The following is a 22,442-nucleotide window of genomic DNA, read 5'->3' as shown; positions in this document are numbered from 1 at the left end:
CCTTTACAGAAACACTTTGCTGCCCCATCAGGTGGTAGTTTCTAGGGTTCTCGCTGGGCACACGTCGAGAGCTCTGGCCTTGGGCCAGACCTCCTGGGGTGGCTCTGGCTCTGGCCCCCTCAGAGGCACCACCAACCCTCTCCGCCCCTCGTTTTGTCTACAAGACGGGGCCCGCTGCCATGCTTGTTGTGAGGATGCAACCGGTGCAGGTAAAATGAGGCACGGGGAGGACAGGCCACCCGGCCAAGGCCAGGAACGCCGACCTGCAAACGTCCAGGTGCCCCCAGCTCACAGCTCAGGCTGCAGACACTCGAGGAATTCTACAGCCAAAGTGCCCAAGGTCTCTGGAGGCCCTGAGCCCAGTGGGCCTCCTGTTTCTTCCTGGAAATGAAAACTGGCTGGACTCCTCTTCCTGGGAACAAAAGGGGATGTGGGGTTCAAGGGGCCAAGCCAGGAGCCCACTCAGACCCACAGGGGTTCAGCAGGTCGTGGGTGGGCTACCGGCTCTGCCCCGCTTTCCCCGGCCTCACTGCTGCGGTGGGCGCAGTGCCGGGCCACGCCGCAGTGCATCACCCGCGTGGACCATCTCCACTCGCCAGGCGCGGGGAAACCAGTCTTGCCCCACACGCCCAGCAGTGCAGAGACAGGGCAGCACAGAGACCAGGCGAGCCGGGACCAGGCTCTGCACATCACACTGACCACCCTGCGAAAGACCAGCCCTGGCCTGGGCGCCTAGCAGGAGCGTTCTGGGACATCACCGATTCATTCAGTCCACTCGTGTTTACTGAGCACCTACTGTGTGCCAGACACCCCTCTCCGTGCTGGACAGAGCAGCAAACAAGCCAAGCGACCAGGGTGTCATACGTGGGAAGCGTCAGGTGTGCTCGGTGCGTGGAACGCAGCACAATCCCCTCATCTCCCAGCACAAGCACTCACCCCACCGGCAGTTCCCAGGCCTCTTCCTCCAGAGCCTGGACTCTGCTGCAGAGCCCCGGTCAGCTGAGAAGCTCGGGCCATGTCCCACACCTGCCACTTTTGGCTGGCAGATCGGCCCAGGGCCCCATGTGGTGCACACCCCTCCCGCCCAGCGTGGGCAGAAAGCCCCGGGTCCTAACCCCGCGTCCACTACACACGGCCATGGACTAACACTCCACCTCTCTAAACCTGTTTTCTGTCTAGAGAAAAGACGGGCAAATGATACTTGGCTTTTATCGTGGTTGTGAGAACAAAAACAGAGCTAGACATAAACGTCTGAAAGCTATACAAGGACTTTTTTTTCTCTCTCAGAACAAAGAGCTCCTGTGCCCACAGCGGGCCCCCCGGACACGGTTCCTGACAAGGACAAGGTAGGGCCAGGACCTCCCCACGGCTACACAGGCCAGCGTGACCTTTGCCCTCAGTGCGGTCGCCTGCCCCTGACCTCCCCCCGCCTCCCCTGCCACCGGGCAGGCCCAGGCTCCAATCAGGAGGCTGTGATAAACAGAAGGACACCCAGCCACCCTCCAGCCAGGGTGAGTGAACCTTGCCCCAGAGGCCTGTCACGGCGGGGACGGAGAGCTGTCCTGGGCCACACCATGGCGGGCCTGCTGTGCCTCATCCTTCTCAGCGCCTCCCTGGCTGGCCTTCTGCTGCCGGGGGGAGGTGGTAAGTGCCCCTCACCCTGCAGACTGCAGGGGTGGCCCTGGGGAGGAGGAGAGAGGGTGAGGGGTCAGGGTGATGCCCCTGAACTTCCACAGTGTGGAGAGTGGGTGCCCATCCCCTGTGGGAGGCTGGCACGAGAGCCTGGCTTGGTGGCTTCAGCCAAGCGTATCTTAGGGCCAGGTGTGCCTCCCTGTGGGTGGAGAGTCAGACAGCAGATCACAGATCGCAAAGACAGACAGAAACACGGGCGGAGAAGGAGGGAGACAGACAGAGACAGAGAGGGAGGGAGATGGAGGAAGGGGAGGGGGGCAGTGGCGGGCAGAGACAGAGAGGCCCCCTTCCTCTGCCAGAGCAAAGCGCAGGTACAGAGGCTAGGGGGTCACAGGCAGAGAGGGGCTTCCACGGCAGGGAAGAGGATGAGAGCCAGTGCCACCACCCTCAGCCTGGCTCCGCCAGGGGGCTCGAGGCTTTCTGGGGCTCCAGACCTGTCCAAGAGAAGAAGCCAGAAAGGACAGAGCAGAGTGGAGGCAGCCCCGGGGGCCTGTGTGCATGTTTGCACTCTGGGTGACGTGGAAGTTCAGGGGCCCAGGTGCGTGGGAGAAGGAAAGGGTGAAAAGTGAGAAAGAGAAACAAGCCGAACAGGAGGGCGGGGCACCAGGCAGGGGAAGGAGGGAGGGGAGGAATGGGTGTGTGGCTTGTATTTCAAAGCAAGCGCTCCCTGGTGGAGCAGATGTCTGGGGTAATGGAGGATGGGCCTGGCCTTGCCGGGAGAACATAGGTGTCACTGAAAGAAATGGGGAATTTGGAAGGGAAAGTAATTTGAGGTAGGATGGAGTGAACACTCGGAGTTCTATACACTCTTTAAAACAGCTCTAAGGAGTAGGTATCTAATTCCCACTTGCCAGTATTCAGTAGTAGGTGACCAAGATGCATTTGCCACTCAAGGCAGTTTGATTCTGCAGTCCTGTTTTTTAGTTTCGGACATGGGGAGTCTGGAGTTGTGATGTGAGGGCAGACATGCATCCTGTGGGCAAGCTGAAAACACAGAGCTCACGATGGAAGCCGGGACTAGAAATACCAACTTGGAGAGTCATCTTCCTTATGGTGCGACTCTCAGTTCCCCAGCAGAAAAGAGGCAGAGAGCAGGGCAGAGCGCCAAGAAAAGGACCCGAGGGCCGCCCACAGCACAGTGACAAGGGGAAGGGGAGCGGCTGAGACCGGGAAGAGCCAGGCAGCTCGGCAGGGACTACCGAGGGGAGAGATCCCTGCTGGGGGGGATCTCTGAGCCGGGACACTTTGACTGGCAGGTCAATTTAGTGGGCTTTTTGTTAATGCAACAGGACAGAAGCAGAAAATTTTCTAACAAGTACTATTTTGTAGAAAATAATAGTAGGCACTATTTCTTGAAACTTTTGTTTTACTCTTGTGTACGTGTGTCCTGGGACTTGAAACAAATCATACTTTTAATTGTAGATCGTGCAAAACCGTGTCACCTCCCCACCTAACACAGGGCTGAGACCTTGAAGGGTGGGGAGGGGGGGTGGAGAGGAACAGCTGAGCCACAGAACGGAGTGGAGGGCCGGGGAGGCAAGAGGGACCGAAGGGCGAGTTCCAGAAGGAGGGGTCGGGTCTCAGCGCAGGGCCGGGTGTGCGCGTGCAGGACGGGGCAGGTCAGTGGTGGGCGCGCGGGCCCAGGGCAGGCGTCTGACGCGTCACTCGCGGGGGCGAGGGTGGCCCGGGGACGGGACCCGCATGCGGGCGAGCACGTGACAGCCGCGTTCTCCACCACAGTGTTCCTGCCCCGGGACCAGGCCCACAGGGTCCTGCAGAGAGTCCGCAGGGCCAACTCGTTTTTGGAGGAGTTGAAGAAGGGAAACCTGGAAAGGGAGTGCCTAGAGGAGGCCTGCTCGTATGAGGAGGCCCGCGAGGTCTTCGAGGACACGGAGAAGACGGTAAGGGGCGGCGCGGCCAGGACACACTTACAGGGCTGCGGGGGTTTCTGAAGCGCTGTCAGGTCCACGTTAAAGCTCAAAATGTTTGTCTAAGAACGCGCTGTCGGCCTCGGCAGTGCACAAGGACCCCAGGCCCCGGCTCTTCGCCCAGACGCTCAGCCGCCGCCATACTCGCCGACGGGTTCTGGTCCTGAGACCGCAGGGCGGGTCGGTGCGCAGGCGCAGGACGAACGCGGCCTCGAGGCCCCGTTCCGCGCCTGCGCGGCGGCGCGGCGGCGCGGCGGCGGCGGCGGCGGCGGCGGCGCCGCGAAAGCATCCGCCCCTCCCCCGGAAGAGGCGGGGCCTCCGATGCTGACACGGAAGTCTCTGAGGTCCGTTAGGCGCCTCGCGTCGTGCTGTCGTGTGGCACCTTGCGTCAGGCCGTGGGGCGGCTTGGCTGCGGTGCAGGGGCCGAGGTGGAGGTGGACGGCCGCGAGCCAAAACTGAGCAACCGCGAGCTGAAGAAGCCTGAAGGCTGAGGAGAAAGTGGCGGAGAAAGAGGCCAAGCAGGAGCCCACCAGAGACAGCCTGGCCGCAGATGGCGGACCTGTCCACACCACGGGCCCGCAGTGGAGCGTCCAGCGGAGTCTGGGCGCCGGGGGACCCGTGCCACACAGGCTCGTGTAGACTCCCTCCTGCTCGCGGCAGACTGGACACCACCGGCCTGGCTCACCTTAAAGGTGGCAGAAGAGCTGTGCCCTTGGAGGATAGGTCCAGTTGCAAGTCATGGTTGAGTGGAGGAATGTTAAGTCGGAAGAAGAATTTACTCAAGTCTACAGCAGACTGCCTTGTGGAGTCCAGAGAATCCTGGGAAAACCGAGGAGCAGGGCTGGTTGCATTACTGTCTTCTTGCTTCCATGGGCACCTCATCCCCCTTTGGCCAAAAGGCAAGGAAAGGCGGTATCATCGGAGATTCTGACTCCAGCTAGGGTGACTTTGTGAGGAAGAAGTGTATCCCGCACGTGAAGATGATCACGTGTAGAAGAAGTTTCTTGGAAGAGTTGGGGTTCCTAGATGAACTTCCCATGCTGAATGCCGCTTCATGGGGAGCTGTGACCAAGCTTTCCATCACCTAGCACAGCAAGTTGGACATGAACTTATGTGTAAGAACTGCTCCAGAACTCCAGCTGTAAAATGCTGGTAGTTGGTGGCACTGACTGCATTTGTGATGTTGGATGCCAGTTCCAGACGGTTTGACTCGAACTCACCCCTCGTGAGTTTTACTTGGCCGATTATGATCTCGTGAAATCATGGATATCATATCAGGGATGCTGAACATGTTATGGGCAGTTACAAGACCACCCACCATCCAGTCAGCCCAGCAGGCCAAACCCATGAGATGGACTCCACCCCACCCTTCTGGAGAATCAGCACAATAGAAGGGCTCAAGAAAAACCTGGGAGTGAAGCTGCCGGAAACTAACCTCTTCAGAACGGAAGAGACTGAAAAAATTATTGATCACATCTGTGTCGCAAAAACTGCCGAATGTCCTCCGCCTCAGACCACAGGCAGACTCCTTGCTAAGCTTGTCAGAGTCCCTGAAAGTGGCTTGCAGCAGCGACCCACTCATTGGTGATCGCCCACAGATAACGGCCAGACAGACTGCTCTGGGTCTCACTGAGCAGGTTGAGCTGCTTGTCATGAGAAGGGAAGTGTGCAGTGCTTACACTGGGTTAAATAGTCCCGTACAGCAGCCAGAGGCTTTTAAACAACAGGCCAGAGCCACCAACGAGGATGATGTTCATAGATGAGAACTTCTATACCGCCTGGAATCCAGGCTGCCCCCCCACCTGGCTGTGGCCTGGACATCGGCTGCATCACCGTGTTTCTCACAGTCTACGGTAACATCAAGGAAGTACTTCTGTTTGCTGCCATGAAACCTGAAGGTAAGGAGAATGTGGCAACCACTGATACATTGAAAAGCACAATAATTGGCACTTCTGTCTAGAAAATAATAATTGGTAAGTTGTATGACTCAGACATCTTTGCATTCCTGCAAAAGGTCAAGGTCTGCAAGGGAATTCTTGTGTTGCTATCCATTTGACTACCATAGTTCATTTCAGAAGCGAGAAGAGGAATTAAGAATTCATTTTTACTCCTTGTTACCAAGTGAACGATTTATCTCTTTTAAAAAGTTATTCATAATTTCAGGAACTGTTTTTATTTTTAAATGTTCCTTTAGTTCACATACACTTAACAGTTTTTTTAAATAATAAAAATAATTGTAGTGCCAAGTTCATGTTCTGCCTTTTTCCTCAGCATCATTTCCCAAACACTCTTCCTTACTTCCTTAGAACTACCATACTTATAATTTTAAAGAGCTAAGTTGTTTGTTTGTTTGTTTGTTTGTTTTGGCCATGCTGCACAGCTTGTGGATCTTAGTTCCCCGAACAGGGATTGAACCCACGCACTCAGCAGTGAAAGTTCAGAGTCCTAACCACCGGACCGCCAGGGAATTCTCTAAATAATACATGTGTCAAAGAAGAAGTCTCGGGCTTCCCTGGTGGCGCAGTGGTTGGGAGTCTGCCTGCCAATGCAGGGGACACGGGTTCGTGCCCCGATCTGGGAAGATCCCACATGCCGCGGACCGGCTGGGCCCGTGAGCCATAGCCGCTGAGCCTGCGCGTCGGAGCCTGTGCTCCGCAACGGGAGAGGCCACAACAGTGAGAGGCCCGCATACCGCAAAAAAAAAAAAAAAAAGAAGAAGTCTCAAGGGAAGCTAGAAGATACTTTCAGGATTTCCCTGGTGGTCCAGTGGTAAAGAATCCACCTTCCAGTGCAGGGGACGTGGGTTTGATCCCTGGTTGGGGAACTAAGGTCCCACATGCTATGGGCCAGCTAAGCCCACGCGCCACAACTACTGAGCCCACGCGCCTCAACTAGAGAGCCCACGTGCTGTAAACTACAGAGCCCACATGCTCTGGAGCCTGTGCGCCACAACTAGAGAGAGAAAAGCCACACGACACAACTGGAAAGAAGCCTGCGCACCGCAACGAAAGGTCCCACGTGCTGTGACAAGGATCCTGTGTGCCACAAGTAAGACCCGACACAGCCAAAAATAAATATATATATATATATATATAAATAAATTTTTTTTTTTTTTTTTTTTTTTTTTTGCGGTGCACGGGCCTCTCACTGTTGTGGCCTCTCCCGTTGCGGAGCACAGGCTCCGGACGCACAGGCTCAGCGGCCATGGCTCACGGGCCCAGCCGCTCCGTGGCATGTGGGATCTTCCCAGACCGGGGCACGAACCCGTGTCCCCTGCATCGGCAGGCGGACTCTCAACCACTGCGCCACCAGGGAAGCCCAATAAAATTTTTGAAATAAGAAAAGAAAATACTCTCAGCTGAACAAAAATGAATATATAACATACAAAATCTGTGGGATGCAGCTAAACATTGATTATCGGGAAATTTATAGCATGAAATGTTTTTGTAGGAAAAGAAGTTCTCAAATTGATAATCTAAGCTTCCACCTTAAGACACACACACACAAAAAAAGGCAAAATAAACCCAAAAGAGGAGAAATCAATAAACTTGAAGACGTGAAATAATAGAGAAAATCAGTAAAACTGATAAGATTTAACAAGATTGACAAAAAAGAGCACATGAATTGTATCAGGAATGAAAGAAGAGATATTACTACAGACCCTGCATACGTTAAAAGGATAATAAGAGAATACTATGAACAACTCCATGCACAAATTTGGATGGAATTTTACAATTTGGATGAAATGGACCAATTCCTCAAAACCATGAATTACCAAAACACATAGTACGACAGAGATATCTGCAAATTCAACTTCTTAGTTAAAAACCTTCTGTAAAGGAAATGTCCAGGTCCAGACTGTGTCACTGGTGAGTTTTACCAAATATTTAAAGAAGAAATAACACCAATTCTGTGTAATCTCTTCTAGAAACGAAAAGGGAACACTTGTAAGTTTGTTTTCTATCAGCATTACCCTGATGCCAAAAACCCACAAAAACAGAAGAAAGAGAAAAAGAGGGAAGGAGGGAGGGAGGAAGGTAGAAAGAAAGAAAACTATATAACAACATTTCTCATGAACCTCTTATAAAAATTCTCAACAAATTATTAGCAAATTGAATAAAGCACTATATGTTAAAAAAAAAAAAAAAAAAGAAGAATACACAATGACCAAGTGGGTTTATCTGGGGCACACAAGGCTGGCTCAGTATTTGAAAATCAGTAGTGTAATCCACCAGTTTAAAGAAGAAAAATCCACATAATCATATCAACTGATAGAGAAAAAGCACCTGACAAGATTCAACATCCATTCATGATAAAAACCTCTCAGTGATTTCCCTGGTGGTCCAGTGAGTAAGACTCTGTGCTCCCAATGCAGGGGGCAGGGGTTTGATCTCTGGTAGGGTTATGAGATCCTGCACGCATGCGGCAACTAAAAGATCCCGCATGGCGCAACGAAGACCCACAGCAGCCAAAAATAAATATTTTTAAATAAGTAAATAAAACAATTATTAAAAAAAAACCTTCGGCAAACTACAATTAAAAGGAAACTTCTTCCACATGATAAGGATTATTAACAAGGAACCTACAACTGATATCGTGGTGAAAACTGAATGCTTTCCCTCTAATACTGGGAAAAAGGCAAGGATGTCCATTTCTAATACTCCCAATTCAGCATTGTACTGGAAACCCTAGCCATAAGGAAGGTTTAACAATAAGCCAAGATAAAGAAATAAAACTCCCTATTTGCAAGTAACATGATCATCTACATAGAAAAGCCCATGGAATCTGGAAAAAATACTCCTAAAATGTATGTGTCTAGCGAGGTCACAGAATACAAGGTCAGCACACAAATATTAATTGTATTTCTGTGTAGTGGTAATGTGCAGTTAGAAACAAACAAAAAAATTAATGCCACTTACTGTTGCTCTAAAGAAAAATATCTATGTGTAAATCTAATAAAACATGTACACGACCTGTATGCTGAAATCTGCAAAACGCTAACGAAAGGAAGAGGACCTAAATAAATAGACATAGGATGTTCATGGTTTGAAAGACTTAGCATATTAAAATATTGACTCTTCCCAATTTGATATATAGATTTAATGCAGTGCCAAACTTCCATCAGATAAAGACAAGTTGATTCAATATTTGTAATATGGAAAAACAAAGGAATTAGAATAGCTAAAACAATTTTGAGAAAGAAGATAAAATTGGAGGAATCACACTACCTGATTTAAAGACTTACTGTAAATCTACATTAATCATAGAGATAAGGGACTTCCTTGGTGGCGCAGTGGTTAAGAATCCGCCTGCCAGTGCAGGGGACACAGGTTCAATCCCTGGTCCCAGAAGATCCCACATGCCACAGAGCAACTAAGCCCATGCACCAGAACTACTGAGCCCGAGTGCTGCAACTAGCCTGCGTGCCTAGAGCCCATGCTCCGCAACAAGAGAAGCCACTGCAGTGAGAAGCCCATGCACCGCAACGAAGTGTAGCCCCTGCTCACCACAACTAGAGAAAGCCCGCACACAGCAACGAAGACCCAATGCAGCCATAAATAAATAAATAAATAAATAAATAAATAAAATCGTAGCGATATTGATGTGTGGTATTGGTAAAGGGATAAACACATAGATCAAAAGAACAGAATAGAAAGTCCATAAATAGACCCACGCAAATATGGCCAGTTGACTTTTTAAAAAATATTTATTTATTTATTTAGGCTGTGCCGGGTCTTATTGCAGCACGCGGGATCTTCGTTGCCGCATGCGGGATCTTTAGTTGCGGTACGCATGCGGGATCTTTACTTGTGGCATGAATGCGGGATCTAGTTCCCCTACCAGAGATCGAACCTGAGCCCCCTGCATTGGGAGTACAGAGTCTTACCCACTGGACCACCGGGGAAGTCCTTGGCCAATTGATTTTGACAAAGGTGCATAAGCATTTCAATAGAAAAAGAATTCTCTTTTTCAATAAATGGTATTGGAATAATTCTACATCTATGTGCAAAAAAGGTCAGCTTTGACCTAAACCTCACAACTATACAAATATTATCTCAAAATGGACCATATAGCTCTAAAGATAAAACAGGAAACTTTTAGGAGAAAATTTTCATGACACAAAGTTAAGTTAGGCAAAAATTCTTAGACGTGATGCCAAAAGCATAATCCATAAAAAGTATATAGATAAATTAGACTTATTCTAAATTTAAAACTTTTGCTCTGTGAAAAACATTAAGAGAATGAAAATACAAGCTATTGACTAAGAAAATATTTTCAAATCACGTATCTGCCAAAAGTTTTGTGGTCAGAATATATAAAGAACTCTCACAAGACAACAGAAGAAAATAAACAACCCAATCAAATACAGTGAGCAAAAGATTTGAACAGACACTTCACCAAAGAGGATACATGGATGGCAAATAAGCATATGAGAAGATATTCAATATTATTAGCCATTACAGAAATGCAGATTAAAACCACGATGAGGGACTTCCCTGGTGGTCCAGTGGTTAAGACTCCATGCTTCCACTGCAGGGGGCATGAGTTCGATCCCTGGCCAGGGAACTGAGGTCCCACATGCCGCAAGGTGCGCCCACCCCCCCGCAAAAAAAAAAAAACAACACAATGAGATGCCACTACATACCTAGAACACAAAACACCTAGAATACAAAACAAGTGCTGGTGAGGATGTGGAGCAACCACAACTCATACACTGCTTGTGGGCATAAAAAATCGTACAGCCAGTCTGAAAACCAGTTTGACAGTTTCTTATAAAGTTACCGTATAACTCAGCAATCCCATTCTTGGGTATTTACTGTAGAGAATTGAAAACTTTTTTCACAGAAAACCTGTACATAAATGTTTATAGCAACTCTATTCATAATTGCCGAAAACTAGAAATAGTATAAATGTCCTTTGTTGGGTGAATGGATAAACCGTGGTACGCCACACAGTGGAACACTGCTCATCAGTAAAAGAGAACAAACTATCGACATGCACAGTAACTTGAATGAATTTCAGTTTCAGAGGCACTATGCTGAATGAAGGAAGCTAGTTTCACAAGGTTATATCACGTGTGAGTCCATTTACAGGACATTCTCAAGAAGTCATGACTATAGTGACGCAGAGCAGACTCGTGCTGGGCATTCGGAGCGGGGGTGGCCAGTGGCTGGCAAGTTTGGGGGAGATGGAGCTGTTCTGCCTCTCGGTTGTGGTGGTGACTGTACAAATCTATACATGTGTTGGCTTTTATAGAATTGTACACCAAAAAAAGTCAGTTTTACTGTGTGACAAATTTTTAAATAAAAAATTTAAAAGACAGTATAGTCATTTCTTAGGCCTTCTATAACAAAGCACCACAAATTGGGTGTCTTAAAACAACAGAAATTTACTCTCTCACAGTTCTGGAGACCACAAGTCGAAATCAAAGTGTCACCAGGCTTGGTTCCTTCTGGAAGGTCTGAGGAAGGATCTGTTCCATCCTCTCCTCCAGCTTCTGGGGGCGACCAGCAGCCTTTGCTGTTCCTTGGCCAGTAGATACATCACTCCACTCTCTGCCAGCACCTTCACACAGCCTTCTCTCTGTGTGGCCTGTGTGATATTTTATGTCTCTTATAAGGACACTCTCGTTGATAGGGGGTCCACCCTAATCCAGTACGAGCTGTTCTCGATCCATAACTTAATTACATCTGCAAAGACCCTCTTTCCATTAAGGTCACATTCTGAGGTTGCACCTAAGCTGGGGCTGGGGAGTAGGGGAGACACTAATTAACCTCCTATAGATAGAAAAAGATTGTTTTAAGACTACGAACACTTCTTTTCAGTGTTACATAGGCTCTTGAGGCCCTATGTTAAGCTAATTACCAATTATCTTTTTTTTTCAAGTAACATAATGATTATTCTCCAAGCATCTGATCCTGTTTTGAATCTTTGACCCAGGTATCTTAATGTAAAACCACTTATTGATTGGCTTGGGGGTAGCAAATAGAGCAAACCATTTTTGGTACAATCCATTTCTTGGTAATTAATTTGAAAATAAATTTTCAATATTTAACAAAGTTGTGCAATTAAGATGATTGAGCGTGGCATCTGGGAAACATTTTGTAATATTAAATGATTCATAGTAATCTTAAATTGATATACATGTAGGTCTAGATGTAATATGTGTGAAGTATAACACTGATTCTTCATATAAAAGCTTGGATATAGGTATTGATTTAAGAGATAATAAAAAATTATATGATAATGTTGTATATGATGAAATTAAAATATTTTGTCTTAGAATTACAATTATTTGTCATGAATTTATTACAGTATTTGAATGTGATACATAAAGCTTACGGTTTGCTTCTGAACATAAGCAATTACTTTAGAGATTTTACTTCAGTTGCTGTTGTCTCAGCACAGTTTCTCCAAACTGAGATTAGTGAAAAACAAACAAATAAAACCTATATAGAAACTTTTGTGGTTCAAGAAAAGTAATCTAATTTCGAATTACTTAACAGTTGAAGCAAATAATGTGAAAATCTTGATTGTGATCATATCGTTAGTGATTTTGCTAGGATGAAAGTTAGAAAAGTACATTTAATATTACAAAATGTTTCCCAGATGCCATGTTCAACTGTGTGAGCAGGCAAGAAAATGGACGCTAGGCCGTATTGGGATATGATCATTTATTACACAAGCATGTGTTGTGTTAAAAAAAAAAAAAAAAGTTGAATGAAGCCACAACTTTACAAATGCAGGAGATCTGAAAAAATTTCCCTTTTAGATTGAATAGTTCTAGGGCATTTTGTTCCAGAAAATGATCTCTGTTTGGGAAATAGCCTATTCACTTGAGTTACTAGATTGTGGCTGTTATTGGTGTAAAATGTCTTTTCCATAACACATTAAAATTTTTTTTTCCCTTTTAGAATGAATTCTGGAATATATACAAAGGTGAGATGTTTTCTATTTCAGTCTTGAGTGAGGGGGGGTTCATCAGGGTATTTAAATCAGGAGAGATTGTATTCAAATTTTGAAGATGTTTCCTGAATTTCCTTTCTGCTCCTGTTTAAATTTTACTTATCTAAGACTTTTCCCCTCTGAATGTTTCCATAATAGTTATCGTAAAATAGTTTTTTATAGTAGCTTTATACTAATTTGAGTTTTGTTACTTATATACATTTAAATTGGCTCATTCCCATTTGAGGATACCAAATTCCATGATAATTTTTTTAAACCCAAGTATATTAGGTAGAAACAAAAAATAAGAGTCTGAAACACTGGGTCCTCTCATAAGGTAACCACCTTGATTTAATGCTTATAGCGTCTGAAATGGTATTTATCATAACTAATGTTTTCATTCTGGTAACAGTATTCAGGTTTCTCAAAATGACAATTGGACCTATCTCTAAATTATATTGTACAAATGCCCCAAGAAATGTGAAGTCCCATGTTAGTGCTGTACAGGAGCTTTTCATTCTCCTTTTACACCCAAACCATTGGAAATAGGAACCCTCTTATCAATGCCCAGCCCAGAAACAAGTGTCCAGCAATCACTTATCCTCCCTCCTTCCAGCTGACCCCATGTGGTCACCAGCACAGGGCTCCTCTCCGTGACGGAAAAACGTTGTCAGTGATTGTAAAAACACTGTCAGAGGTCTCACCAAAAATTGGAAAGCTCAGTCAGCAATCCAGCTAGATAGAGGCATCACTGCACGTAGCCACAAAGCTGGGGGGGGCAGGGGGGGAGGGCAGTGGTAACGAAGTCCAGACAGGACAACTTGTTTACAGGAAAACAGGAAGAATCCCAGGTTCATTCAAGTTAGCTGAGAACTGGGCACCAGAATCAACACAGCAAAATCGTTTCCACGATGAGGGGAATTGCCTGCAAGCTGTGGTTTCCAAATGTTTTCTTTGCAGATGGTGACCAGTGTGAAAGCCATCCTTGCCTGAATCAGGGCAAATGTAAAGATGGCCTCGGGGAATACACATGCACCTGTTTGGAAGGATTTGAAGGCAAAAACTGTGAATTACGTGAGTTCCCCTTCTTGGTGTACCTTCAGGTCAGAGTCCCCTGCGGAGGCCAGGTGGGAAAGCCCCCTGCGGAGGCCAGGTGAGAATGCGGGAAGAAGCTAGAGGCCCAGGGAAACCCTCTCCGGTCACGTGGGGTCCAGCCTGTGCTCCGTGAGGCTGTGCCGCTGCAGGCAGCGGAACATGAGTCAGACTCCCCAGTGTGGAGGACGGGATACCGGGCACTCCTCTGCCCTCTGAGGAGCTGCTGTGGAACGAACGTTCCCGAAGGGTGGGGCCCCTTCACATGGAAACGAGAACCGACGTTTCTTTCCTCGGAGGAGGATGTTTCTCCTGCTTCTCAGGATCCTGGAAATTCGTGCAAATGTCAGTGCTGAATGCTCGGGATTGTCCAATTATAAAAATTTGGTACAATTAATTCTGCATGGAAAAATCACTGAGTTTTCCTAATACAGTGATTAATTTTTAATAAAAATTAGGTTAGTATTAGGCCGGTTTTCCCTGAGGAGAGAGATTCAAGCTTCTTTTTTAATTTCTTAATCTGTAATCTTTAGAGCCTGCTCTTCGATTGGATACTTCTGAGTTTTCCCCAGTGGGAGTATCAGTCGTGCACCCTTCCATCCACCGTCCAGAGCAGCTTCCCCAAATACCGTTCTGTTGACGCTGGGGCTGTCAGGAATGTTTTCTAAAATTTCTTTAATGTTTGCCCCGTAACTATTCTTTCATCAAAACCCAGTGGTGAAATGTAAAGTCAGCTGCCAGGGCGGCATGACTGATGAGTCTGGGGTCTGATGTCCAGTGCACGCTGGCGGGGGTGACGCTGGCACAGTCCGGCGGTGAGGTCTCCTGTGCCCGGCGCCTCGCGGGACCTGGACAGCTCTCCTGGGGGCTGGGTGGCCTCCACCCCTTTACAAGTGACGTGACAGGCCATGGGGTTTAAATAACGTGCCCAAATCACACAGCTAGAGACCGACGGCCAACTGGGAGCCGGCCTGAGTCCGGGACGTGGCTACCACGCCTCCTTCCTGCCGCACGGGAGCCAGACCCGTCTGGGGATGGACCCCAGGTGCTTTATGCCACAGGGGACCGAGGCCTCAGAGTGGACGCCGTGGGCTGCTCTCCGCTCGGCCCGAGCTCCCATCTCTCTGGCCAGCGCCGCCACGCCCTTCTTAGGGCTGAACTTGAGACCCTACAGCCTCCAGGCCTTCCCTGGGCTTGTGCGGGCTCCCTGGCCCCCGGGGCCCCACGTGGGCGGGGGAGGGGCCTGCCCTGGGCACCAGCCGTTTGCTCCGGCTGGTGGGCACCGTGGCACCGGCAGGTGACGGCACGTCCCAGGCCGTGCCCTCAGCTTCCCGGCTCTTCCGCAGCCACGCGTGAGCTCTGCAGCCTGGACAACGGGGGCTGCGACCAGTTCTGCAGGGAGGAGCGGAGCGCGGTGCTGTGCTCCTGCGCCAGCGGGTACGACCTGGGCGACGACGGCAAGTCCTGCGTCTCCGCAGGTAGGAGGGGTGCAGGCTGGGCTCCCGGTGGGGCTCGTGGTTTGGAGACAGACCCACTGTTTCTGTGAACCGCCTGAGAAACGGGCCAGTGATGTCAGCTCTCCTGGGGGCATGTGGAGCGTGAGGGTAATGCGTGGAGGTCCCTTTGCCCAGTGCCCGGCTCGCAGCGAATCCCAGATGGCCACTTTGCAGCTGCCACGATGGCGTCCCCGTCCCTCTCGGAAGGGCAGGGGCTTGGGAGGCTGGAGCTACAAGGGCCGGAGCCGTGGGCCGGCCAAGGAGCCGGGGAGGGAGTGCAGCGGCCGGAAGGGGAACCCAGGGCCCTCCAGCACCGTTTTGGGCTGTGTGGGTCCCGATGTTAACAGAAGTTTTTTCCCTTGATAAAAGCCAGATGCCATGCATCTGGCCCAGAAGCTCATGGAGGGCTGAGTGAGGGCCTGGGTCCTGGGGGTCCTGGGGGTCCTGGGGGTGGGAGAGGCCCCGTCTCACACCCCGTGGGGAGTCCTGCCTGACAGGGACTCCTCTGCTGCGGGGCGGGGGCTGGCCACGCCCTTCTCAACTCGGGCTCCTTCTTAGGGTGACCCCAGCTCCTCCTCCAGCAGGCCCCAGCTGGCCCACAGCCTTGGCATTACCTGGGGTGATGAGGAATGCAGAGTCCCGGGCCCACTGCAGAGGTGGGCATATTCCAGGGCAGTGGCAATTGTGTAAAATTAAATCTCTCAACACGTAGAGGACAGTGAGATTTACATTTCTATTGGTAATGAGATTTTAAACTTAAGCTGGTCCCCCCCCAAATTTTTTTTTTTTGCGGTACACGGGCCTCTCACTGCTGTGCCCTCTCCCGTTGCGGAGCACAGGCTCCGGACGCGCAGGCTCAGCAGCCATGGCTCACGGGCCCAGCCGCTCTGCGGCATGTGGGATCTTCCCGGACCGGGGCACGAACCCATGTCCCCTGCATCGGCAGGCGGACTCTCAACCACTGTGCCACCAGAGAAGCCCCCCAAAAATATTTTAATTGAAGTCGTTCCTTGACATGCTTGCAAAATTTTTTAAATTCCAGGAATAATTACAGATCAATTTAAAATAAAGTTTGATGTTTGAAAATAAAATCAGGTAAACTACTTCCTGGTGCAGAAAGTTCTGTTCTAAGTCATGGACGAGCTGATGCAGAATTTCAAGGGGGCAGTGATCACAGACATTAAGGCAGAGGCGGCTGACGTGGGAAGAGCTCTCCTCCGCGAGCGAGCGAGCGAGCACACTCCCAGTGCCCCCGCGCGCCACCAGGAACACACGCGGGGGACCGCCTCAGACCTGCGGCCCCCAGCTCCCCCGCCTCTGTCCTGCTTCGCCCCCCCTCTGCCTCGGTTGCCTGGTTGGTAAGGATACGAAAGGACGCTTTTTGGTCTTTCCTGGCCCCCCCCTTGCTTGGCGCTTGTAAGGGTCGCTGTCATCCTTCAGCTGTTCCTTACAAAGCTCCGCATGCCGCTGTCCTTCCCAGAACACTTCTTTCTCTTCAGCGTTTCATTAGGAAATGTTTCCAACACACAGCGGGGCTAAGAGAACTTTGGGGGTTGAGCGCCCCAGCCCCCCTTTTTGCCATCCTGGTCTCCACATACCAGTCGTGTCCCCCACAGCCCCACGGTCCTCCGTCCAGCCACAGCCACCTGACTTCTGCAGGCGTCCCAGTAGGCGCAGAGCCCCTTCCACGCCCCCGCACGCTGGCCGGCCGGAGGTCAGGGCTCCCACCTGCAGCCCAGCCCTAGCAGGACACAGGGCGCCCCGCTCCCCAGAGGCCCCTCTCGGCCCCCTTCCCCGGGGCCCGCTTCTCCGGCTCCTCCTCGGAGTGGCCTGCGTGGGCCCTGCAGGGAGGCGTCCGTGAGGCTGAGGCCCAACTGCCCTTCTTCCAGAGCCCTTCCCCTGCGGGAAGCTCACCCGGGGACGCAGCAGGCGGTCGGCCGCCCACGGCAGCGGGGAGGCCCCCGAAGCAGGCGTGCCGGAGCAGTACGACCACGGAGACCTGGGCCCCACCGAGAGCTCCCTCCACCTGCTGGGCCTCAACGGGACGGAGCCCAGCCCCAAGGAGGATGACAGCCACCTGGTCCGAATAGTGGGCGGGAGGGACTGCGAAGACGGGGAGTGCCCCTGGCAGGTAACCGCGCGCAGCTCGGCGGCCAGTGAGCTAAGCGGGGGCCGTCCCGCCGGGCGCCCGGCCCACGCGGGCCCGCAGCAGACTTGAGTGGGCAGCGGTGGAAGGAGCCGAGGTCGAAGAGGCCGGGCCTCTGCCCTCCCTGCCCAGCCGCCCTTCCCGCCCAGGCAGAGAAGGGGCTCCAGCTCGGGGGCAGGGCGGGGTCCGTGGGCGGAGGGCGGCTCCCCTGAGGCCTCTGCTTGCTCTTTGGTTCCACGGGAGGCGGAAAGAGTTGCTCTCCTTGTTTCATTTCTGATTTGGTAGATTTTTTTTACCCAAACACCCAAGTCCTAATGAGGCAGACGGCACCTTAGCAAAAAGTATATCCATTTGTTTTCAAAGGTAACAACTCACTCTTTGGTTGTTGATTTGGACTAAAGTTGCCAGACTTAGCAAATGAAAACACAGGTTTCCCCTTAAATTTGAATTTCAGATAAACAATAAATAACTTTCAATGTGAGTATGTCCCAAGTATCACATGGGACACACACTGAAAATAATTTGCCATTTATTTGAGTCAGATTTAACTGGGGGCCTCTATTCTATCCAGAACCCTCACTTGGACTTTAAGTTTTTAGTGTCCAAAGCCAAAATGCCTTCTCCTACAAGTAATATTCCCAGAGCTGCCGACAACCCTTAGGAATGACGTCAGCTGGCCCCCACCGGCTACAAGGCAGGTGTGCGTTTACCTGAATTATCACGAGCCCGAGCAAGGACACGCCACAACCTAGTCACCATCCACGGAGAGTGTGTCGCAGGTCAGGGCTGCCTGGGTGTTGTGCGTGTGGGTCTGAAAGCGCCAGGGCCTCTTCTCTCACGTGTGGCATCACGACCTAGGAAGGGAGGTGAGCCCCCCGCCAAATCCCCACAATTCAAGTTGCTGCGTGAGAGGGCCAGGAACGTGGTACCCGTGGAGCACGTGAACTCCCACTGGGAAAGGAGGGCGGCTCTGAGACAGGCTCGCGTGGGGTTCTCCAGGGAGCGGACAGGAGGAGCCTCACGGGAGGGTCCCCAGACTTGGCCAGTTGCCTCATGTCCATCTCCAGGAAGGATGGTCAGTGTCCCAAGTCTTAGGAAGACTGACCCTCCTCACTTGTCACACAAGTGGGGTTTTGAGTTGATAAATTATGCAAAAACAGAAACAAAACATCACGACTTCATGCTAGTCATGAACATCCTCCGACGTTCTTTTAGGACTTGACATTGTTCAGAGTTCCATTAACCTGCACCCTCTCAACCCATGGCTGTTGCTTAGAGAAGGGCGAGTCTCCAGAGGAGGGAAGCAGAAGACGCTCCCTCCACACTTGCCGGCCCAGTTCTTTGGGGAAAAGGAAAACGGGGGAAGGGTCTGTGATCTCACTCGCCCAGTCAGCACCCCATCCCCGTGGAGTGTTCCCCGCCCCACGTCCTGTCAGGAGCAGCCACGTGGATCCCAGGAACCGGCCTTGAATGGTAGTACCCGCAGCCACGGGAGGGGGTCCGGACGGTGGAAGCGTCCCCAGGCCCAGCGTAGCAAGTGTCTCGTCCAGAGCCTGGCGTCTGCCTGGTCTGGGGCCTAATTCACACCAGAGACAACAGACAGCAGTTCTTCTGCACATAGAGCTGCAGAGGGGCCTTCCGGAGCCGGGAAATGCAGACGGGTAGGGCCTGGCCGGGCGAGTCTGGAGTCTGGGTGGGGAGAACCCCCTCAGTCGTAGCGCTGGGCCCTTGGCAGGGCCGTGGGGTCCACGGCGGGCCCGCTCCGAGAACGGGCGGCGCTGGGCAGCACGGCCCCTGGGGGCGGGCGCGGGGGTGCGCTGGCCTGGTCCTCGTTCCAGCCCGAAGACCCCACGAGTCCTCCCGGGGGGCAGGCCCGCTGTGCTGGGGAGACGGGGAGGAGGCTTGGGCTAAAGGTCCCAAAGTCAGGCTCCAGCTGGCACCTCCGGCCCTCCCGTCGCAGGCTCTGCTCGTGAACGAGGAGAACGAGGGCTTCTGCGGGGGCACCATCCTGAGCGAGTTCTGCGTCCTCACCGCGGCCCACTGTCTCCTGCAGGCCAAGCGGTTCACGGTGAGGGTAGGTGAGTGCCGCGCACACCCTGCGGGGCTCCCCGGTTTCAGAGGCACTAGGACTGATAGGCTGCCCGGAAGCACTGGTTCAAATACTGAGGTCCCGAGGGGGAGAGGGTGGCCGGGGGACGAGGGGCGCCCCTGCCCCCTGCACGCAGGGTCCGCGGTGCCCCCTCCTCCGGGAAGCCCCCCAGAGCCCCCAGCCGTCTGAGGAGCCGGCACCGCTGCCCCACATTTGTATCTGGGCGACTATTTCCTAATGTTCCCCTCTCACCACACCCTAGAGCTGCTCCATGACAATCCAGTGCAAGCCACGTGCCCGAGCCATGGCTGTTATGTCTAGCTTCCTAGTTACCTTACGTCTTCTAGTATACGTTTTAAAAGTCCACAGGTGACACTCGTTTCGGTAACACACCTCATTCCCCAGTATAGCCCCAATAGTGTCAGTTCGACCTGTCACCGGCCTGTAAAGGACTCCGGAGGTGTTTTGAGTTATTTTCTCATTCTGAGATTTGGTGCTCCTGACACATGTGGGTTCTGATCAACGCCCACTTGGCCCCGTGGCTGGGGGTAGGTCCGGCAGGTCAGACCCGGTGCCCAGCCCCACCCACGGGTAGACCAGGGGAGGGTGGCCGCTGCCCTCGGCGGGGAAGCAGAAGGCTGTCACACTGGCCTCGCTCTAGTCGCCTGTATTTCACATTTCCTAGTGACCACGTGCCAATCTCTAAGCAGAAAAAAAGTGGAACTGCTTTAAAGCGTCAGTGACGTGCAGGGCCTGGCAGCCCCCAGCTGACGGCCACGTCCCCGTCCGCAGGCGACCGGAACACGGAGACGGAGGAGGGCAACGAGATGGCACATGAGGTGGAGGTGACCGTGAAGCACAGCCGGTTCGTCAAGGAGACTTATGACTTTGACATCGCAGTGCTGCGGCTCAAGACGCCCATCAAGTTCCGCAGGAACGTGGCGCCCGCCTGCCTGCCGGAGAAGGACTGGGCTGAGGCCACGCTGCTGACCCAGAAGACGGGCGTCGTCAGCGGCTTCGGGCGCACGCACGAGCGGGGCCGCCTGTCGTCCACGCTCAAGATTCTGGAGGTGCCCTACGTGGACAGGAACACCTGCAAGCTGTCCAGCAGCTTCACCATCACCGCCAACATGTTCTGCGCCGGCTACGATGCACAGCCCGAGGACGCCTGCCAGGGCGACAGCGGCGGCCCCCACGTCACCCGCTTCAGGGACACCTACTTCATCACTGGCATCGTCAGCTGGGGTGAAGGGTGCGCGCGGAAGGGGAAGTACGGCGTCTACACCAAGGTCACCAATTTCCTGAAGTGGATTGACAAGTCCATGAAAGCCGGGCTGGGGGCAGGGGCCAGGGGGGAGCCGCACCCCCAGTGAAGCCCCCCACTCCGCCTCGCAGTCCCTGCCTCTCCTTCCTCTCAGCACTGGGGCTCTGAGCCGGCTTCCCTCCCTGCCGTGATTAGAGCTGGGTCGATTCCTTATCCTGCTTCTGTTCTTGCTCCACCGAGGTGGGAAATGAAGGTCCATTTGGAACCCGGGACCCTGCCTTCCCGTCGCCAGCTGGGAGGTTTCAGGATTCGGGAAGTGCTACCCACATAGGATGGGCCAGGGCTCCCAGACCAAGTCTTAAAACTGAGGGGCCTTTTCTGTTCCCAGCGCGTTTCTCTGTCCTGGAGGCCGCCAGCTGCCCCCCTGGCTGCTCACAGCAGTGCTGAGTAAGCCAGCGGGGTTCTGGGAGCACAGGGGCGCCAGGGCCAGCCCCCCTCCCTGGGGTCGGGGGGGGCTTCCCCACGCGTGCCCTCCTGGCCCCCAGTCACCTCCCAGGAGAGGCAGGCTCCCTGGGAAGGCAGGGCCCAGAGGGCTCGTCGGCAGGGACATTTTAATGTCGACCTAAAGACCGACTCTCTACGTGGCTTCACGGCCGCGTCCCCGGGGGCCCCGCCGCATGGGCTCCGGAGCCACGGGCACGCCCCCGGGTGTGACTGTCACCAGGCCGGGGCTCTGGAGTCTGCCTCTAGGCCGCAGCCCAGAGCACGAACCCAGCTCTGGCTAGCCCCTGCCACCCCCCTGCTACCCTGCTCACGAGGTGTGTGCTGGGGGGCTGCAGGAGGGCCGCCCCTCCTCCAGTGGTCACAGCCCAGGTCGAGCCCTCCCGCCCGCACCAGGTCCAGGCCCTCAAACCAAACGGCCAGGAAAACCAGACATGCTTCTAGAAAAAGCAGTCACCTCAGACAGGACGTGCCGTGTTTCCCAGTACCGTTTGCATTTTGCGTAACTCGGCTAAGCAAACTTTCAAAGTTCCAGTACAAGAGCCCCCAAGGTCACTGGCTGGGCAGTTGCGTAAATACGAGATCTGCACGTTTGCAAAAATCAATGCGAACGGGCTTCCCAGAAACAGTCAAGCCAGAGGGTCCGTTTCTGCGCATCCCGCCTTGACCTCCTCAAAGGGAACCGTCCCGCAGAGAAGGCCTCGGACGGCCAGGCCCTGCGTGCTGGGGACGGGGGTCCCTGTCCAGAGCAAACCCTGGATGGGCTGTCAGCCCACACGTTGCCTGGGGTCCGGAGAGAGCTCTGGGGGAGCCCTCCTTCCCGCCAGGCTTGCATCTCTCACCAGCAGGGCTGAGCCCACAGGTCAGAGAGCAAGGGCAGCTGGGCACCTGGGAACGGAGGGCAGAGGGGTCCCCACCGCCCGAGGCGCTGAACCTTCCCTGTTGGGAAACAGAGCTGGACTCAGTGAGGTTCCAGAGGGAATTCGGGCAGCGGGGTAGGGAGGCCGCTCGTGTGGGTCGCACGATGCTGGTTCCGTGGGCCCTGGGACCACCTGCCTCAAAGCTCGTCTCCAGGCGGACCTGAATCAGGCCTGTGCCCTGTGGGCACAGTCGGTCCCACTCCACTGCATGTCCCCTAGAAAGTCTCCTCCGGGGACAGACGTGAGCAGGAAGCCGACCCTGAGGAACCACGGGGGGCGGGGGGTCAGGGTCTGACTGTCCCTCCCGAGACTGAGGCACCGCTCACCGGTACCCGCGGTCCCTGAGGGGGGAGGGCGAAGACACGCCT

The 22,442-nt window shown here is 52.8% G+C and overlaps 1 protein-coding gene across 1 annotated transcript; it reads left to right on the top strand.

Annotated features, from left to right (window-relative positions):
* Positions 1–1,574: 1,574 nt before the first annotated feature.
* Positions 1,575–20,849, top strand: F10 (coagulation factor X; the record flags this gene model as incomplete). The annotated part of the gene is made up of 8 exons (XM_079721573.1): positions 1,575–1,644; positions 3,433–3,593; positions 12,536–12,560; positions 13,527–13,640; positions 15,005–15,136; positions 17,044–17,285; positions 19,261–19,378; positions 20,182–20,849. 8 exons carry the CDS (start codon positions 1,575–1,577, stop codon positions 20,760–20,762), a joined length of 1,443 nt encoding a protein of 480 aa, XP_079577699.1. The 3' UTR covers positions 20,763–20,849.
* Positions 20,850–22,442: the final 1,593 nt, after the last annotated feature.

This window comes from Hyperoodon ampullatus, assembly GCF_949752795.1.
Source record: "Hyperoodon ampullatus genome assembly, chromosome: 16".
Classification (NCBI taxonomy): Eukaryota; Metazoa; Chordata; class Mammalia; order Artiodactyla; family Ziphiidae; genus Hyperoodon; species Hyperoodon ampullatus.
This window is presented reverse-complemented; position numbering and strand designations above follow the sequence as displayed.